At 44.9% G+C, this 18066-nt stretch overlaps 1 protein-coding gene across 1 annotated transcript in view; it reads right to left on the minus strand.

The window, feature by feature from the left end:
* Positions 1–289: 289 nt before the first annotated feature.
* SEL1L3 (SEL1L family member 3) overlaps positions 290–18066 on the minus strand; it is a 52393-nt gene continuing 34616 nt past the window's right edge. The window contains exons 15-24 of the mRNA XM_083754896.1: positions 17337–17513; positions 16646–16773; positions 15239–15322; positions 11259–11349; positions 11072–11156; positions 9995–10104; positions 8674–8801; positions 6476–6578; positions 6322–6394; positions 290–1438 (exon numbers count right to left, since the gene is read on the minus strand). Of these exons, the coding sequence (XP_083611022.1) occupies positions 1272–1438; positions 6322–6394; positions 6476–6578; positions 8674–8801; positions 9995–10104; positions 11072–11156; positions 11259–11349; positions 15239–15322; positions 16646–16773; positions 17337–17513 (1146 nt within the window). The 3' untranslated portion in view covers positions 290–1271. The remainder of the gene's footprint in view (positions 1439–6321; positions 6395–6475; positions 6579–8673; positions 8802–9994; positions 10105–11071; positions 11157–11258; positions 11350–15238; positions 15323–16645; positions 16774–17336; positions 17514–18066) is intronic.

Here is an 18066-nt window from a genome sequence, read left to right on the forward strand (position 1 = left end):
GAAGCTACCAGCATGAATTTGACCAAACTGCGGGAGGCAGTGGAAGACAGGAGTGCCTGGTGTGCTCTGGTCCATGGGGTCACAAAGAGTCGGACACGACTAAACGACTAAACAACAACAAAGAACCCTGAGGAGTCCAACCTTCTGCAGTGCAGGAATATGAAGCTATCCCAAAGGGAGATTGAACCTGCAACCTTGATATTCACAGCACCATGCTCTAACCAACTGAGCTATCCAGATTCGTAAACCACTTTACAGCCAGAAGCCACTTAAGCTGTATACAGCAATATTGCGTATTAATGAAACTAATGTGTAGATTTAATTTGTGCGTTAGAAAAGTTTCAACGTGTTGCCCATAAATTATCTTCATAATTGTTAAAACAACTCTATATGGTACAGCAATATCAGAAGCAGCTTTTCTAAGCTCAGATACCTCTTCGGTGCTGAAATACCAGTGGCCTTGACATACAAACATACATACATACATACATACATACACACAGTGGTACCTAGGGTTAAGTACTTAATTCGTTCCGGAGGTCCGTTCTTAACCTGAAACTGTTCTTAACCTGAAGCTCCACTTTAGCTAATGGGGCTTCCTGCTGCCACTGCGCCGCTGAAGAACGATTTCTGTTCTCATCCTGAAGCAAAGTTCTTAACCCGAGGTAATATTTCTGGGTTAGTGGATTCTGTAACCTGAAGCGTATGTAACCTGAAGTGTATGTAACCTGAGGTACCACTGTATATATTTAAGGTGAACAGAATATTCCTATATACTGTCTTTGAAATGACATTTTGGAGCCTTAGCCCACCAAGGCAAAAATGATTTTGGAGCACACTACGACTGATTAAGACAAGTCCTTCTTCCCCAAACCAGATCTATCAATTCTCCAAACTGAAAATAAAACCCTGATTAATTTTAAAGGAACAGAAAAATCCCTTTCCCAATAATACAATAGGACCGATTATGTTCTAGTTCACACTATTTCTGAATTTGAAAATAAATTACCTCAAGTTCTACAGGGCACTAGATCTGAAGGTCATTCCTCCTTGAATCAAACTGTCCCCTTCCTAACCAAATTTTGGGTGAAACCTTCAAGGCTGCTTCAAGCTCAAGCAAGGAAGTGCTACAACAACAGCATAGCCTACTCCCATGGTGAGAGCACCCGCCAAGTCACAAAGGGGGGGGGCATTTTCCAAATTGGCATAGAAAGGGGAGGTTTCTGTCTCCTGAAGACATCAGAATGTCTCTTCTTGAGAAAATGCATGCCTCAGCTGCTGGAGCGGGGATGCTGAGGATTCAAGACATGCTCCTCTGAATTATTTGACGCAGTAGGTTCTCTGTGCTCTGCTGGTCTTGTCTCACTAGTAATTTCCTCTGTGGAAGAGATTTCAGCTGGAGCCTCTTCAGGCAGTCGTGATATCCGGCGATGAACAACTGTTGGAACACACAATATAATACAGCAGATGAAAGTAGTGTTATAGATTACCACGCCCACTATCACTCAGGTGATGCAACTATTGGGTTGTGGCGCTCATCTCGCTTTCAAGCCAGGGGAGCTGGCATTTGTCCACAGACAGCTTTTTGGGTCATGTGGCCAGCAGGATGAAACCACTTATGGTGCAACGGGACACCGTGATGGAAACCAGAGTGCACAGAAACACCGTTTACCTTCCCGCTGCAATGGTACCTATTTATCTACTTGCACTGGTGTGCTTTTGAAGTGCTAGGTTGGCAGGAGCTGGGACAGAGCAACAGGAGCTCACCCCGTTGCGGGGATTCGAACCACCAACCTTCTGATCGGCAAGCCCAAGGGGCTCAGTGGTTTTGATTACCTCTCCAATAAGGAGGACTACCTACACAGCTCCAGATCCTGAAGACACCCTTTTATGAATATGGAACCTGATTCAGCAGGGAGATTCACACACAGAACCCACGTTCCATATGCAGATGGCCTGAAAGAGCCCTAGCATAGCATCCTTTTCTAAAACAGTACCTTGCATAGCAGAACTGTCAAATGTACTTTGCCCTTTTTAACTTCTGGATTCCTATTCAAACATTTCATATGGTGACTCTTCTTTTGATTTAAATTTGATGGTCAATTCGGTTCCCCATATGATTTATCGTTTGCTTAAAAGCACTTCTAAACCGCTTAATCTTTCAAAAATCTCTAAGCAGTGTTCAAAAATGTCTGTGTGGCATCATCATCATCATCATTTATTCAATTTCATACCCACCCTTCCCCAAAACATTCAAAGGCAGTTCACAGCCAGTGGAAATGACAATATTAATAGCAGTTCAAAACAAATACCAAATTCTCCAAATTCCCTTCCTTCACTAACATACTTTGTGTTATGTACTGAAGTTCTCACCCTGGGCCAGCAGGGGGATACTGTAGATAGTTATGCAAATAAGGGATCAAAAGTGACGTTCAGTGATTGGATAGTTTTAGAAAATTGTTACAGTTACATTGTACTGGAGCTCTATATAAGCAGGCTGACTGAGCCCTTCAGTTCAGTTCAGTTCTGGCCTCTGAATAAACAAGAGCTGTTTGAAGAATCGCTGTGTCGTCTGATATATTCACCCACAACTTAACACTTTGCCTCCTTTGCCCATTAGAGTAATGAAAGCTTATACGAATGGCAAAATCTAGCAAATGCTAATCACAATCCACTGAAAGCTATGGAATGGGAGTTAAGTTGTTACTCCTGTTAAAATAAATGACTAAAGTGCACTTAACATGTAGGATTGTGGTTTAAGTGGTCTGCAAAAATGAGGTATACATTTTCATTGTATCTCAGATTTATTACTGTGGTCAAAACACCTATCGGAACATGGTTACATATTTCAGATCACTCACTTGCTGCCTAAACACTTTAACTCCAATCTTATTAATTCTTGCTTAGAGCTTTGCACACTCCCTTCTCACCTCTTTTGGGGACTGATGCTTCTTCACCTCTTATTGCAAAATAATTTTCCTTTCTGGAGTAATCTGGGATTTGCCATCCCCATCCCTATTGTAAAGGTAAAGGGACCCCAGTCACGGACGACTCTGGGGATGCGGTGCTCATCTTGCTTTACTGGCCGAGGGAGCCAGCGTACATCCCTATTAATAAAGGTAAAGGACCTGGGACCATTAGGTCCAGTCGTGACCGACTCTGGAGCAACGGGAGCTCATCCCGTTGCGGGGATTCGAACCGCCGACCTTCTGATCAGCAAGTCCTAGGCTCTGGTTTAACCCACAGCACCACCCGCGTCCCGATACATCCCTATTATAGAAGTCATTAAACTCTGCACAGCAAGGTAAACGTTAAATTGCAGGTGAGGTTCCACGTTCTTATGCTGAGCGTGCGTGTAGACTCGATGTCAATTTATGCTCTCTGCATGACATTTCAATACCATCCTTGAGTAAACCGCATTGATCTGAATCGTAGATAACCTTAAGATTACACTATAAAATAATCAACTCAATCACAATTCCATCAGGTGAGAAACATGAATGTTGTAAAGAAAATTGTCTCTTCCTGCTATATTGTCTTGTTAATATTCTACCAACAATCCTTTTTTAAAAAAATCTAGATGAATGCTTTAGTTGAATACTGACTAGAAACAGGTTTAAACCAGCTTTATTTGGCTTTCTCACGCTCGGAGAGCAACTGAACCACAAGTAAAAAATAAAAAAATAATAAAGGTTAAATACCGGTTGCAAAAGGGATGTGGGTTAAACCACAGAGCCTAGGACTTGCCGATCAGAAGGTCGGCGGTTCGAATCCCCGTGACGGGGTGAGCTCCTGTTGCTCGGTCCCTGCTCTTGCCAACATAGCAGTTTGAAAGCACGTCAAAGTGCAAGTAGATAAATAGGTACCGCTCTGGCGGGAAGGTAAACGGCATTTCCGTGCGCTGCTCTGGTTCGCCAGAAGCGGCTTAGTCATGCTGGCCACATGACCTGGAAGCTGTACGCCGGCTCCCTCGGCCAATAAAGTGAGATGAGCACTGCAACCCCAGAGTCGGCCATGACTGGACCTAATGATCAGGGGTCCCTTTACTGGTTGCAAATAAGACTGCACAAAATCTTTACACCCACCCATACTGGCAACTCCTGCCTCCCTTTCCAGGATTGGTTGAGGGAACAGGAGGTGCTGTATAACGTAACTGCCCCCCAAAGCTAGCTGTGTCATGCTTGTATCAGTGAAAGGAGAAGAAACAATTGTGGAAGTCCCCCTCTCTCACCCCATCCCAACTGATGAAAGAGGGTTGATTTCTTTTATTTAACGCCAGTCAGACTAAATCAAATAAACCAGGAATATTTGGTGCTATGTTGGCAGGGGATGCCAGGAAATCCGGAATTATGTTCACATGTTGTGTGGGTGTAAAGATGAACAATTTTTCTGGCAAAGGGTGCTTAAGGAGATAACAGAAATCACTGGGATAAAGCTGACCAAAAGTCCAGAGGTAGCATTATTATCAATTTACGATGGGGTGGAAGGTTCGTAGGCTAGGAAGGACTTGCTCACAAATTTATTGACGGCTGCACGAATTGTGATAGCTAGTCAGTGGAAGGGGCAAGCAGAATATACAATGGAAGAGTGGTATAAAAAGGTGTGGGATATGGCTATTAAGATTAAATTAACATGTGCCTTTAAGGTAATTACGGGGATTATGCAGGAGAAATGATTTTGAGGAGATACGCAGGGCGTTTGTGGAATTTGTACTGTTAAAATGGAAAGGGGTCGAACCATCGCGAGAGGTGTTGAAAATGTGGGAGGTTGGGTAGTTATAATGGAATGGTCTCATTGGTGGGGTGCACATCTTTATTCTTATTTATGTATGATTGTTACTTTGTCAAAATAGAAGAAGAAGAAGAGGAGGAGGAGGAGGAAAGGAAAACAGAAAGTGAGTTGAGTCCCTCACAACACGGAAATGCATCAGAACTACCTACTCTCAGAGTCCGTTGCTCACTAATCAGCCATGTGGGCAAGTCTTTCAATCAGGAGACACTTTTAGGTCCATGACCCTTGCAGAGACACCACTGGACTGTCTCTTTTGAAGGGAGAAGTGGTTCTGCACTTTTGAGGAGTAAGGTCAGTTCTTATTCTTGCACAGTATATAATCATGGGAAACAAAATGAAACAACAAATCCTGTGCCTCAGCTTAGAAAACACTGATGTAGAAGCTCAGCCTTGCTCATATTCCTTTTATTACTCCACGAGAAGTTCCACAATTACTTGTCTGGAATTTATATAAGCAATATATTGAAAAAGGGAGGTCTCTAGTTACTGGAAGGGATGTGGGTGGCGCTGTGGGTTAAACCACAGAGCCTAGGACTTGCCGATCAGAAGGTCGGCGGTTCGAATCCCTGCGATGGGGTGAGCTCCCGTTGCTCGGTCCCTGCTCCTGCCAACCTAGCAGTTCGAAAGCACGTCAAAGGGCAAGTAAATAAATAGGTACCACTCCGGCGGGAAGGTAAACGGCGTTTCCGTGTGCTGCTCTGGTTAGCCAGAAGCGGCTTAGTCATGCTGGCCACATGACCCGGAAACTGTACGCCGGCTCCCTCGGCCAATAAAGCGAAATGAGCGCCGCAACCCCAGAGTCGGTCACGACTGGACCTAATGGTCAGGGGTCCCTTTACCTAGTTACTGGTGGTATCGGGCTAGGCTATACAGTCATACCTCGGGTTGAAGTAGCTTCGGGATGAGTATTTTTGGGTTGCGTGCTGTAGCGACCTGGAAGTAATGAAGCGCGTTACTTCTGGGTTTCGTCGCTCATGCATGCACAGACGGTCAAAATGACGTCGTGTGCATGCGCGGAAGTGGCAAATCGCGACCTGTGCACACGCAGCCACAGGTTGCGTTCGCTTCTGGATGTGAACGGGGCTCCAGAATGGATCCCGTTCGTATCCAGAGGTACCACTGTACGTGGTCCCTTTTTAAAGAGCTGCTGGTTCACAAGGTGTGAACCAAATGAAATAAATAAATGAATCAAAATGTGGATCAAAATGAAATAAAAATAAAATATGAATAAAATCAGAAGTGTGCAAGGCTACATTTTCATTCCACGCTTTTATTATTTAAGCTGGCATCCGATCTCAATTCTTTTCCCTCTGTAGTGAAAAAGTAAACTAGGCTTTTCCACCTGTTTGCCTTCAGTAGTCTTTAAAAATCTAGTTTGATTCCTTTTTCTATCGAGGAAAACAAATGGGACAGAGCAACAGCTTATGTAATCAAACACATGGAATATTCTATTTAAAAAAGCCTTGTACACCTGTGATTTTGTTATTATTCTTTTGTTCTTCAGCTCTATGGCTGCTGCTAGATACTTACCCAACAGAGCCCGGAAACACTGTATGACAAATACAACCAATGCAGAGACAAACAAGGAGCCCAGGAAGTAAATCTGCAAGGAATTCAGAAGCTTGTATTAGTCAGAGCACAAAATGCCAGGCATTTACTCAAAGAAGAGTGGAGTTGTACGCACCAGACTAGAATGCAAAGTCGTCTTCCAGAAAACACGCAGGTGGAAATAAAGCAAAGCTAAAGTGCATGGACTAATTGATTCTTGGTTGCTATAGCTCCAACACCTACAGACAACAATAAGAAAGACATCAATGTCAAATAATAAATATGGCTCTCAGCAGCCTGTCGCAAGAGCAGACAAGGACTATGCAGATGAAGGAGTAAAGCCAGGCAGATAGAAGGCTTGAGTCTTAACTGGGGCCATCAGTGATAGGGCACAGACTTTCCTTCCACATCAAAGAGCCCATCATATGGTCTTCCACCGCCACCTTATGACATGTTCTCAATTATTAGTTGAGTTACTGTGATTAAAATTACGACCAGCTGTTCAGGTAGCTTGAGGAAATGGCTGCAGCTCTGATGAGAGTTGAGGAACAGTCAAAAGGCAGCTGGTTTCTCAGCAGAGCTGAGAGTTCTCAGCCATCTAGAACTTAAAGATTGCAGTCCTAAAGCTACTTCCGTTGATGTCAAATTCAGCTTCTTGGCACGAAATTTTGAGCAAGCTTCCTAGGCTTGTGGGGAAGTTTTGGATCTTGTGTTGTTTTGGAGAGAGGTCTTCTCAGTCAGTGGTGGCTTCAAAGCCTCCTTCAGGCATTCTCACCTGGGTAATTACAGTCATGAGGTGGAAGAGAGTGGGACCGTGTCCACAGGCCCCAGACCTGTCATCCATATGTTAGAAGGGAAACTCTGAAGAGCGAAGGTTCTCCTCGTGATTTAGAACATGGCGAAATCCATACTCTGAGGCCAGTAGGAGGAAGGAGATATGCACAGAGAAGGTTGTTCCTCTTCAGGCCTTCTCAGTGTGGAGGACTCCCTGGTCCTGAATGGGGTAACTGTGCCCCTGAAGGATCAGGTGCGCAGCCTGGGAGTCATTTTGGACTCACAGCTGTCCATGGAGGCGTAGGTCAATTCTGTGTAGGGCAGCTGCCTACCAGCTTCATCTGGTATGAAGGCTGAGACCGCACCTGCCCGCAGACTGTCTTGCCAGAGAGGTGCATGCTCTGGTTACCTCCCGCTTGGTCTACTGCAATGCACTCTATGTGACCCAGAAACTACAACTAATCCAGAATGCGGCAGCTAGACTGGTGACTGAGAGTGGCCGCTGAGACCATATAACAATGTTCCTGAAAGGCTTACATTGACTTCCAGTATGTTTCTGAGCACAATTCAAAGTGTTGGTGCTGACCTTTAAAGCCCTAAATGGCCTCGACCCAGTATACCTGAAGGAGCGTCTCTACCCTCGTTGTTGTGCCCAGACACTGAGATCCAGCGCCGAGGGCCTTCTGGCAGTTCCCTCACTGCGAGAAGCGAGGTTACAGGGAACCAGGCAGAGGACCTTCTTGGTAGTGGCGCCCTCCCTGTGGAATGCCTTCTCAGCAGATGTCTAAGGAATAAACAACTATCTGATTTTTAGAAGACATCTGAAGGCAACCCTGTTTAGGGAAGTTTTTAATGTGTGAAGTTTTGTCGTGTTTTTAATATTATTATTTGTAGATGTCAAGGAGGAAGGCCAACAGACACAGTTGGGTGCGGTTTAAATAATAATATATTGTTGTTATTATTATTGTTGCTATTATTATTATTGTGTGTAGATGTCAAGGAGGAAGGGCCAGCAGACACAGGAGAACACTTGGAAGAGTCCTAGCATTCTTTTGGAAGAGTACTGAGGCCCAACAAGCCATCCTGTTTTCCTGTTCTTGGTGGCTTGTGATAACTTTTCTATTCCCCAAGACCAGGGATTCTCAAGCTTTCTGCCTTCAGGAAAATATTTTCCCCAGGATTTGCTTGCCAGAGGAACTTCATGGAGCTCAGGGAACCCTATCAGTTCACAATGAGCATGGGCCCATTCTGAGGGTGCTCAGAGCTTCTCCTGCAACTTGCACGCTGCATGGAAAAAATCGTGGCAAGGCAGAGAGTTGTCTTTCAGGAAAGGATTTGCCGTTACTGATCTTCTCTTTGAGGAACTCTTGGTATGCTTCTGACAGACCCCAGGGTCCCCTAGAATACATTTCGAAGACCACCATCTTAGGCATTTTAACGTTGTTGCCAATTTTATAGCACCTTGCTATTATTTCTACTGCTTCACATTTCACACCGTGCTAAATAAAAACCTGTTCTTAACGTTTTAAGGACGGCAATGATAGACAAGAACAGCCTCACCTTTCATAAAGCTCCTGGAGCACGTTCGCATTACTGGAGTTGACGGTCCTGTCAATTCCTAAATGATCTAAAATGTGATGAGGGATGGAATAACCTTCTTCCAGGAGAACAGCCAAATTAAAGAACCCCTGCAAGGTGCAAAACGAAGGCATTTCCAGTCAAACAAATAGCACTTCATGGCTCTGTGGCGAAAGGTGTTGGGCGTTTTTGCTTTTAAAGGGGACAAGGAGCCAAAGAAGCTGGTGAAGAATTCACCAAGACAGATAATGCAGCCCTGGAGCAGAAGCTCCTTTGTCAATTCATAAATTACAACCTGCAAGAAAGCTCAACAGCTTTAGCCTCCCCCACCCCGAAATTGGGGGCACTGGGTGTTTTTTTGCACCCCGGCGCTGCATAGTGTGTTCTCCCTCATGGAGAGCACAGGTTGCGGGCGGGGCTGACGAGACACCTCACTGTTGCAGGGACGGGCTGTTACTGGGGAAATCTAGATGTTGCCATTTGTTGATTGACAGCCCTATTTGTTAAATACAATGCTCGCGTGACGAACTTCCTCTTTTCACTGCTTACTTCGGATCACCCGCCCTCCCCTCCCTAATTTTAGGCTGTTTGCCTGACCTTGCTATGCCTGTCATGGGGTCGCCTGCTTTGGGGCAGGGGCCCGGTAGGAATTTTGTCCATTTGGCTGATTAGTGTGTGCCACTTGGTTTTTGCCTACTGCGTAGCAAATTGTCACAACTTGTAAGGTTTGCGGTTAGGCATTGGTTTATGGTTTGGTTGGTAGAGGGATATGGATTTGGCTGTGCCTGCCCCTCCAAAATGCTGCTGCTGCTGCTTCAAGGGTTTTCCGTTAAAGGAACCCCGGGGCTCCCCATGCTTTTGCCCGAAACCCCCTGGCAAGGGGCTAGGGCCACGCAAGCCCCATGGAGCATTCTGGGGAGAGGTGAGGCATGATTCCCAGTCCTGTCTCTCTCCCCAGGTGACATACCCTTTCTGACTTTGCGGGTGTGTTTGTGTGCGCGAATGTCAGAGCTGTCCCCATGTGGGGTCAGTTAGTGCTACCAATGCCTAAGCAACCACTCACATTGCTGTAATTTGAATAAAATTGTGGCCAAAATTATGCCAAAAACCTTAAACAAAAATTAAGTGTCAATTGTGTTTTTCTTGGGGGGGTGTGTGTCTTGGGGACTCGACGCGCAAATGCTAAAGACGGCCCTGAACGTGACAGGGGTTTGTGGGACACTGCAGATCTCAAGAGTCTTCAGAAAAGGCCTCAGGTTTTCTGATGATCAGCCCTTTCATTTCCCAACCAGCAAGAACCTACCTCTGCGTCTCCATACAAGGCAGCCTGTGCATACATCTGTACTGAGATATCCAAGTTTCTGGACTGATTCCGATATCCATAGTAGTAGAAATCTCCCACCTTCAGATAAGCTGTGGAAAGAAGCAGCTGCATTAAAGACTTGCGCAAGTGATTCCCTCCTTCGCAGCTCAGGCTATGACAAATTCCAGTGGTCCTGATCAATGATCTTTTGAAGTGATCTTTGATTGATTGCAACCAAGCCAGAAGGTGGTCATTTTGCGCCCAGAGATGGAAAGAAGATAAAGTCCCTACCAGAACAGAATGGCAAATTAAGTTGGTGGATTATGCCGAATTGGCAAAAATGAACGAAGGAATCAGAAATCAGGAAGGCCAGGATTTTAATAAGGAATGGAGAAAATTTGTAATTTATCTTAAAAACCCATTGCAAACAGTTAAAATCATTAGTAGGACGGGAATAACACAGTTTAATTGTGAACTTTGGACACAATGGAGATGTAAAATATCTGGATTATCATAAAAGATGCAGGAGGAAATGATTAACAATACAACCCACAAAGGGGATGAGAGAAGTCCAGGAATATTGATTTTATGTTGTATATTGGGTAAAAGGTAAAAGGACCCCTGACCATTAGGTCCAGTCGTGGCCGACTCTGGGGTTGCGGTGCTCATCTCACTTTATTGGCCTAGGGAGTCATGTGGCCAGCATGACTAAGCCGATTCTGGCAAACCAGAGCAGCGCACAGAAACGCTGTTTACCTTCCCGCCAGAGTGGTACCTATTTATCTACTTGCACTTTGACGTGCTTTCGAACTGCTAGGTGGGCAGGAGCTGGGACCGAGCAACGGGAGCTCACCCCATCGCGGGGATTCGAACCACCAACCCTCTGATTGGCAAGTCCTAGGCTCTGTGGTTTAACCCACAGCGCCACCCGCGTCCCTTGTATATTGGATATATGATTGTAAAACTTTGATCTGAAAACCAAATAAACCAATTATTGAAAAATAGAAAAAAGGAGGTCATTTTGCAACACTCAAAAGCACACAAACGACTTTATCTTTAACAGGTTGTTATACGTACCAAATGAGGGAGCATTTTTCTGAGAAACCGAGAAATTATAATATCTCCAAATGCAGTCAACATTCATGTATCTTTCTGTCATATTCTAGAACACAGGATGTGGGAGAGAAAGCATGACTCAGTATGCTTCCAGGAAAATATTTAAGGATTTAAAACAACAAGAGGGTGTGGAATTACATATACTTACTGGCCTCTCTTCACAGAGATGGGCCAGGTTTGTCTGTGACACCTCAATTCCCGTCTCTGCAGACAGAAGGTAATAAAACAGGGCTTCATGCCTAAAACCAAGGGGTGTGAGAAAAAGAAATGCAAGGTGAATACAAGGAAACTTCAGAAATAGTTTGGCACAGTGGTTTTCAAACAGAAGCAGAACACCGATAACTGGGAAACACTGGTCTGCGAGTGCTCCCATTGGAGAACAGCCTTTGCCTGTTCAGACCTTTAAACATCCACCTTAAATAAATTCAGACGAGACTCAAATTTTTGGCTTGGTTTTTGGCAGAATTTAGGCCACAATTGATTACAGCAAGTGACTGGTTGCATAGGCTCTGGTTCGACTAGCTCCCTGCACCGTTGCAGGTAGCACTGACCCAGGGCACCAGCATAGGTCAGCCTAGGGTGAACACCTGGATAAGCAGAAAGCCAGGAACAGGCTATGTCCACCACCCAGATGTCCCCCTGGACTCAGGCATGGGCACAACCCCCTCACAGGGTTGACCAAACCATTGAGTCCCTGGATTCCTTTAACGGAATACCCTTCACATAGGGATGGCGAGAGCCTTCTCCCATCCCTATCACCTGAACCAGAGCCTATCCACAACCTTACAAGTTGTGACGATTTGCTACGCGGCAGGCGAAACCCAAATGGCAACAGCCAATCAGCCAAGTGGGGAAAATTCCTGCCGTGCCCCTGTCCCAACGACAGACGACACACGACGGCATAGCAAGGTAAAGCGCACAGCCCCAAATATAGGGAGAGGTGGGCGGGTGTTCCAAATGCACGCACCGAAAGAGGAAGCTCTGAGTCATGTGCATATGTATATATAGGTCTCTTGATCCATTTAGCTTGCGTCCCATTGGCCTGATTGAACCCAGCATCAAGGGACCTACCAATTGGGTGTTGTGGATATTCAATCAAACCCACCCACAACACAGGGTTTGGTTGCCAGATCTCACCGCAATACGTGCCCTCTTTAAGGGATGACCCAATTTACCAAAGGTTCTATGGGCTTTGAAGACGCTCGAACTCAGGACAAAATGGTGGAACGTGCTAAGAGGAAGGCATGCTTGGCAAACCCTCAACATGATCAACTCCCGCCCGGAAACCTATGTCCCCACTGTGGAAGGATGTGTGTATCCAGAATTGGCCTCCACAGTCACTTACAGACTCACTGTTAAGACCATGTTTATGTATGACAATCTTACTTGGCTATCAGTGATCGATGAAGAAGAAGAAGAAGAAGAAGAAGAAGAAGAAGAAGAAGAAGAAGAAGAAGAAGAAGAGAGACAGATTGTTCAGCAGTACTGATATTCCTCCTGGAATGTGCCACAGCAAAAGAGTCTTAAGTATGTTTTAGGGCACATTCTCAATTTACACAGGGTAACAATAAGGCCCGAGAAGCTCAAGGCAGCCACATTTGCTCTTCATTTCCACATCACAACATCCCTGTGAGGTAGGTTAGGCAGAGAGACAGTGACGTGACAGGTTAGAGTACACACCCTAAAACATTCCACAGAATCATCTGCGGAACAAAGGCCTTGCTTGGAAGAGAAGGAAGGGTTCTGAGAAGACAACGGGTTTAAATTAAAGACACAATTAGAGATGACATCGGCATAGTTCAATTCAGATCATGCAGAAGTAATACAAGGTGGGGAGCTTTTGAAGTGCAACAGTGTTGTGCAGGTGGCAGCAGTTGAACATCTGACCTACCCATGCAAAAAAAAAAAACACAAAACAAAAAAACCTTCTAATAAAATCTCTCCTCCCCTCTGAGTGGTGCAGCAGTAAAATGGATAGCAAATTTGCAAAGCTAAGCAGGGTCCAGTATGGTTTCAAACTGGATGGGGAACGCATATTGAGATTCCTGCATTGCTGCTAGATGATACTTAGGGTCTCCTCCAGTTCTCCAGTTCTCCTGATATTTCTTTCCATTGAGAAAGAAAAGACTGGCTGAAAAAGCTGAAAGCAGGGAAGAGTTCTACCTTAGTCCACTTCATGTAAATTTGAGGATTATCCAATTCAGATACATGAGTCCACTCCTATTATGTCTAGTTAGGCCCTAAGAGTTTCGGGAAAATGACACATGATGCGAAATGCATCACTTGTAGCCGAATTAATCTTAAGAAAGCAAACTGTAAATGGCTGCTTGTGCTCCCACCCTGACTCCAGCCCATGGTCATGGTTAGGACTATGTCATGAAAACTCTCCCTGCCTGCAGAGATGCTATTAGATCTTGAAAAGAAGATTCCATTGGTGCTTCCCTCTAATCTGAAATAGGTTGTGGCTTTTACACAGAGTTGGGGAAGAAAGGTTGGCACTCCGAATCAACAGCTACATCTACTGGTCAAAACTTAAAAGTGAAGGATAAGGATTAGCAGCTGGTTTAAACTTTGGCAATCTGCCTCCTAGCTTTCACATGGATCCTTTGCATGTAGAGTTTCACCAAACTGTACCCAGAAAATGCTCTGGGAGTTCTGCATGTGGATTGAGATACACTAAATTCAGACTATCATTAAAGGACAGAAAGTCGTCTGTGATGGTGTTTATTATTATTATATTTGTGATGTAAGGGTGGTGCTGTGGTCTAAACCACTGGGCCTCTTGGGCTTGCTGATCATTAGGTTGGCAGTTTGAATCCCCACAACGGGGTGAGCTCCCATTGCTCTGTCCCAGCTCCTGCCAACCTAGAAGTTTGAAAGCACGCCAGTGCAAGTAGATAAATAGGTACTGCTGTGGCGGGAAGGTAAACAGAGTTTCCGTGCACTCTGGTTTCCATCATGGTGTTCTGTTGCACCAGAAATGGTTTAGTCATGCTGGCCACATGACCTAGAAAGCTGTCTGGGGACAAACGCTGGCCTGAAAGCAAGATAAGTGCCGCAACCCCATAATCGCCTTTAACGGGACTTAACCTTCTAGGGGTCCTTTACCTTTATTTGTGCTATAATGGAGAGTTCATTAGGTTTTTTTCTGCTTTGAGCACTGAATTGTTTTAGGTCATGCTGAGGGCAAAACTAGAGGGAATGGTGGAGATCTGATTTCTTTAAATTTTAGCAAATAGCACTGCCCCCCTCCAAGGGTAGTTGCTTCCTGGATTCTAATCAGGGCTGCAGTACAGCCCACCACCACCACCAAACACTGTTTTCCAAATAAAGGTCACTCACGCAGAGTGGCTATTTGCCACATTACAAGAAACTTACATATGTCCTCCCCACCCGAGGCTGCTATTTGCCAAAACTTAAGAGACTGGAGATCTAATAATACATTACAAATGTCTCATCTAGTTTGTCCCTGAGTTTTTCATATCCAGCTAATGATTGGGCCTTTGCACTGAAATGTCTGTTGGGAGCACAGTGTTAGGAAACGGATAAATCAGTCAATTGTTCTAATTTAGCTACTATTAGGTGGCCATTTCACAGCATAGAAGTATAGAATTCCCATTCTGAATTGCATTTATCTTTTGTAAAAGGTAAAGGTAAAGGTACCCCTGCCCGTACGGGCCAGTCTTGACAGACTCTGGGGTTGTGCGCCCATCTCACTCAAGAGGCCAGGGGCCAGCGCTGTCCGGAGACACTTCCGGGTCACGTGGCCAGCGTGACAAAGCTGCATCTGGCGAGCCAGAGCTGCACACGGAAATGCCGTTTACCTTCCCGCTGGTAAGCGGTCCCTATTTATCTACTTGCACCCGGGGGTGCTTTCGAACTGCTAGGTTGGCAGGCGCTGGGACCGAGCAGCGGGAGCGCACCCCGCCGCAGGGATTTGAACCGCCGACCTTTCGATCGGCAAGTCCTAGGCGCTGAGGCTTTAACCCACAGCGCCACCTGCGTCCCTATCTTTTGTAGTCATTGTGTTATTTCACTTTCTCAGTTCTCTTGCTAATAATAATAATAATAATAATAATAATACATATATATATATAAATACATACAGAAAAGGAGCACCAGACCTACCAAGACAATTCCAGATAAGCGTTGAGAGCTTTTTGAATGACGTGGCCTAAATAGCCATTCTTTTCTGCCACATATTTTGCCCAGCTGAAAATAAGAACAGAAACATTAGCATTCGAAGTCGGCAGCCAACTTTGTGGCAGGCAAATGCCTGCACACACCTCAACCCAAATCAATGAACTCCAGGAGAATCTCCTGCTTCCCAACATGCTGTTTCTCCTGTTGTTCTAGCCCCTTGCTTTCTTGCCCGTCTCTGCAATGGCGGACACCTGGCAGCAGCCCTCACATTGTGAAGAAGTATGAGACTGGCCCTCAACTCCATTATGTACCTCCAGGTTAGGATGAGATGGGGACCTTCTTCTTGGGGGAGAAGAGAAAGGAAGGAGGGTGTTTGCTTCACTGCCAATGTAAGACTCAGGGCTCCCTCCCGCCACAAAATGTGCAATTTAAGCTTCAGAAATGCAAATCCCCTCAGCCCAAAAAGTGACACAATGAACAAGGTATGAAAAAAAAGAAGAAGAAAACAAGTATAGGTTTGGAAGGTCAAGGTTACTGAAAATCGGGTTCTCCTCCCAGTGACCGACTCTGGAGTTGCGGCGCTCATCTCGCTTTATTGGCTGAGGGAGCCAGCATACAGCTTCCGGGTCACGTGGCCAACATGACTAAGCCGCTTCTGGCAAACCAGAGCAGCACATGGAAACGCTGTTTACCTTCCCGCCGGAGCGGTACCTATTTATCTACTTGCACTTTGATGTGCTTTCGAACTGCTAGGTTGGCAGGAGCAGGGACTGAGCAACGGGAGCACACACTGTCGTGGGGATTCGAACAGCCGACCTTCTGATCGGCAAGTCCTAGGCTCTGTGATTTAACCCACAGCGCCACCAAGGTTTGTGGTTAGGCATTGGTTTATGTATGTGGAGGGGACGAGGCGTGGCTGTGACTTGTCCTTCCGATGGTTGCTGCGTAGGTATTCCGTTCAAGGAATCCAGGGGTTCGCCATACATTTGTCTGACCCCTGAAAGGGGGATAGGGCCACGCAAGGGCCCCTGGGAGCACTCTGGGTGTGATCTTAGGGATCTGCACCCATCCCAATCGATCTCCCAGGGTGCTTACCTCGACTGACCTCTGCAACTGGCAGTTGTCAGTTCTGCTCCTGTCCTGGATACTCTGAGACAGGATCAGATAGTCTGAACCAATGCCTAAGCAAACCAATCACAGCCTGTAATCAATAAAGTTATGGCCAAAATTATGCCAAACCTCAAACTAAAATTTGAGTCATGTGTAAATTTATTTCTAGGCAGTTTTGGTGATCTTAGCACACAACCATGTTTTTTTTTGCAGTCACAATGATTCCTGGTTTAAGAATTTTTTTTTGTTATTGTTGTCAATGCATTTCTTAGCACTACTTACATTACTGCCTTTTCAGGATCCCTGGGGAAGCTCGCTAAGTTTCCTGTAATATAATATTGTGAACACCGTAATGTGCCTTCCATGTGATCACTTTCTGCCGCTTTAAAGAAATAGTCAGCAGCAACAGTCTGTAAAGTGGGGGGAAAGCAGTAAAAAAATAAAACTTTTGCTTGTTTCATCTTTCTATAATGTCAATAATGTGTGCATAAGGAAAATGCAATTTTTTAAAAAATTGAAACAGAAGTTATTAGTTACCATTTGTATACTGATTGCCATTTGAAATGGCCACCTCTCTATTAAAATGTTGAGAATCCAAAGAGAAAAATGTTTAATTAATAATAATAATAATAATAATAATAATTTATTATTTATACCCCGCCTGTCTGGCTGGGCTTCTCCAGCCACTCTGGGCGGCTTCCAACAAAATATTAAAATACAGTAATCCGTCAAACATTAAAAGCTTCCCTAAACAGGGCTGCCTTCAGATGTCTTCTAAAAATCTGGTAGTTGTTGTTCTCTTAGACATCTGGTGGGAGGACGTTCCTCGGGTGGGTGCCACCACCGAGAAGGCCCTCTGCCCGGTTCCCTGTAACTTGGCTTCTCGCAGTGAGGGAACTGCCAGAAGGTCCTCAGCACGGGACCTCAGTGTTTAATACTTATCTGTGCTGGTAAATAAACAATTTACACTCACTTTATTTCTCCCAGTTATTCCTGGATATGCTCCATCCAAATATAAGACGCCAAAGTTGAAGGATGCATCAGGATTGCCCATAGCTTCAGCTTTTAACCAGTATCGGGCTGCTTTCGCGTAGTCTCTTTTGAAGTTATGATAATACCAACCCAGGCCATTCAGTGCTTGAGGCAGTCCCTGCAGGCAGAAAGGCAGCAAAAGGGGAAATCTTAAGAACTTTCAGGCTGAGAGTGTTTCAGTCCCTGATTTCTTTTGTTCGAGAACCCAACACCTTATGGAAAGACATGGGGCTAAGTCCAGGCTGCTCTCAGATAAAACCCCTGGGGACATCTCCCACATTTTGTTAGAAGATGACCAGAGTGGCAGGGGAAACCCTGCCAGAGGGGCAGGGTATAAATAATAAATTATTATTATTATTCCCAGCCAATAATAATAATAATAATAATAATAATAATAATAATAATAATAATAATATTTTATTTATACCCCGCCCTCCCCAGCAAAGGCCGGGCTCAAATTGTCAAGCAGTCAAATGAAACCTGCAGAATGAGGACATGACACAATCAGAGTGTATCGTTTTAAGGGGTTAAATGTAATTTTTGCAAATTTATTCAGCGATGGGCCTTTAAAAAATATGTTTTTGGGGTGTGAGGAATTCGAATCTGCTATCATTTTTGTGACTGGGCAACATTTAGCTTGCCAAGTCTGTTTGATGAAAAAGTGCATAAAC

The sequence above is a fragment of the Podarcis gaigeae genome (assembly GCF_964106915.1).
Source record: "Podarcis gaigeae genome assembly, chromosome: 9".
NCBI classification, from domain to species: Eukaryota; Metazoa; Chordata; class Lepidosauria; order Squamata; family Lacertidae; genus Podarcis; species Podarcis gaigeae.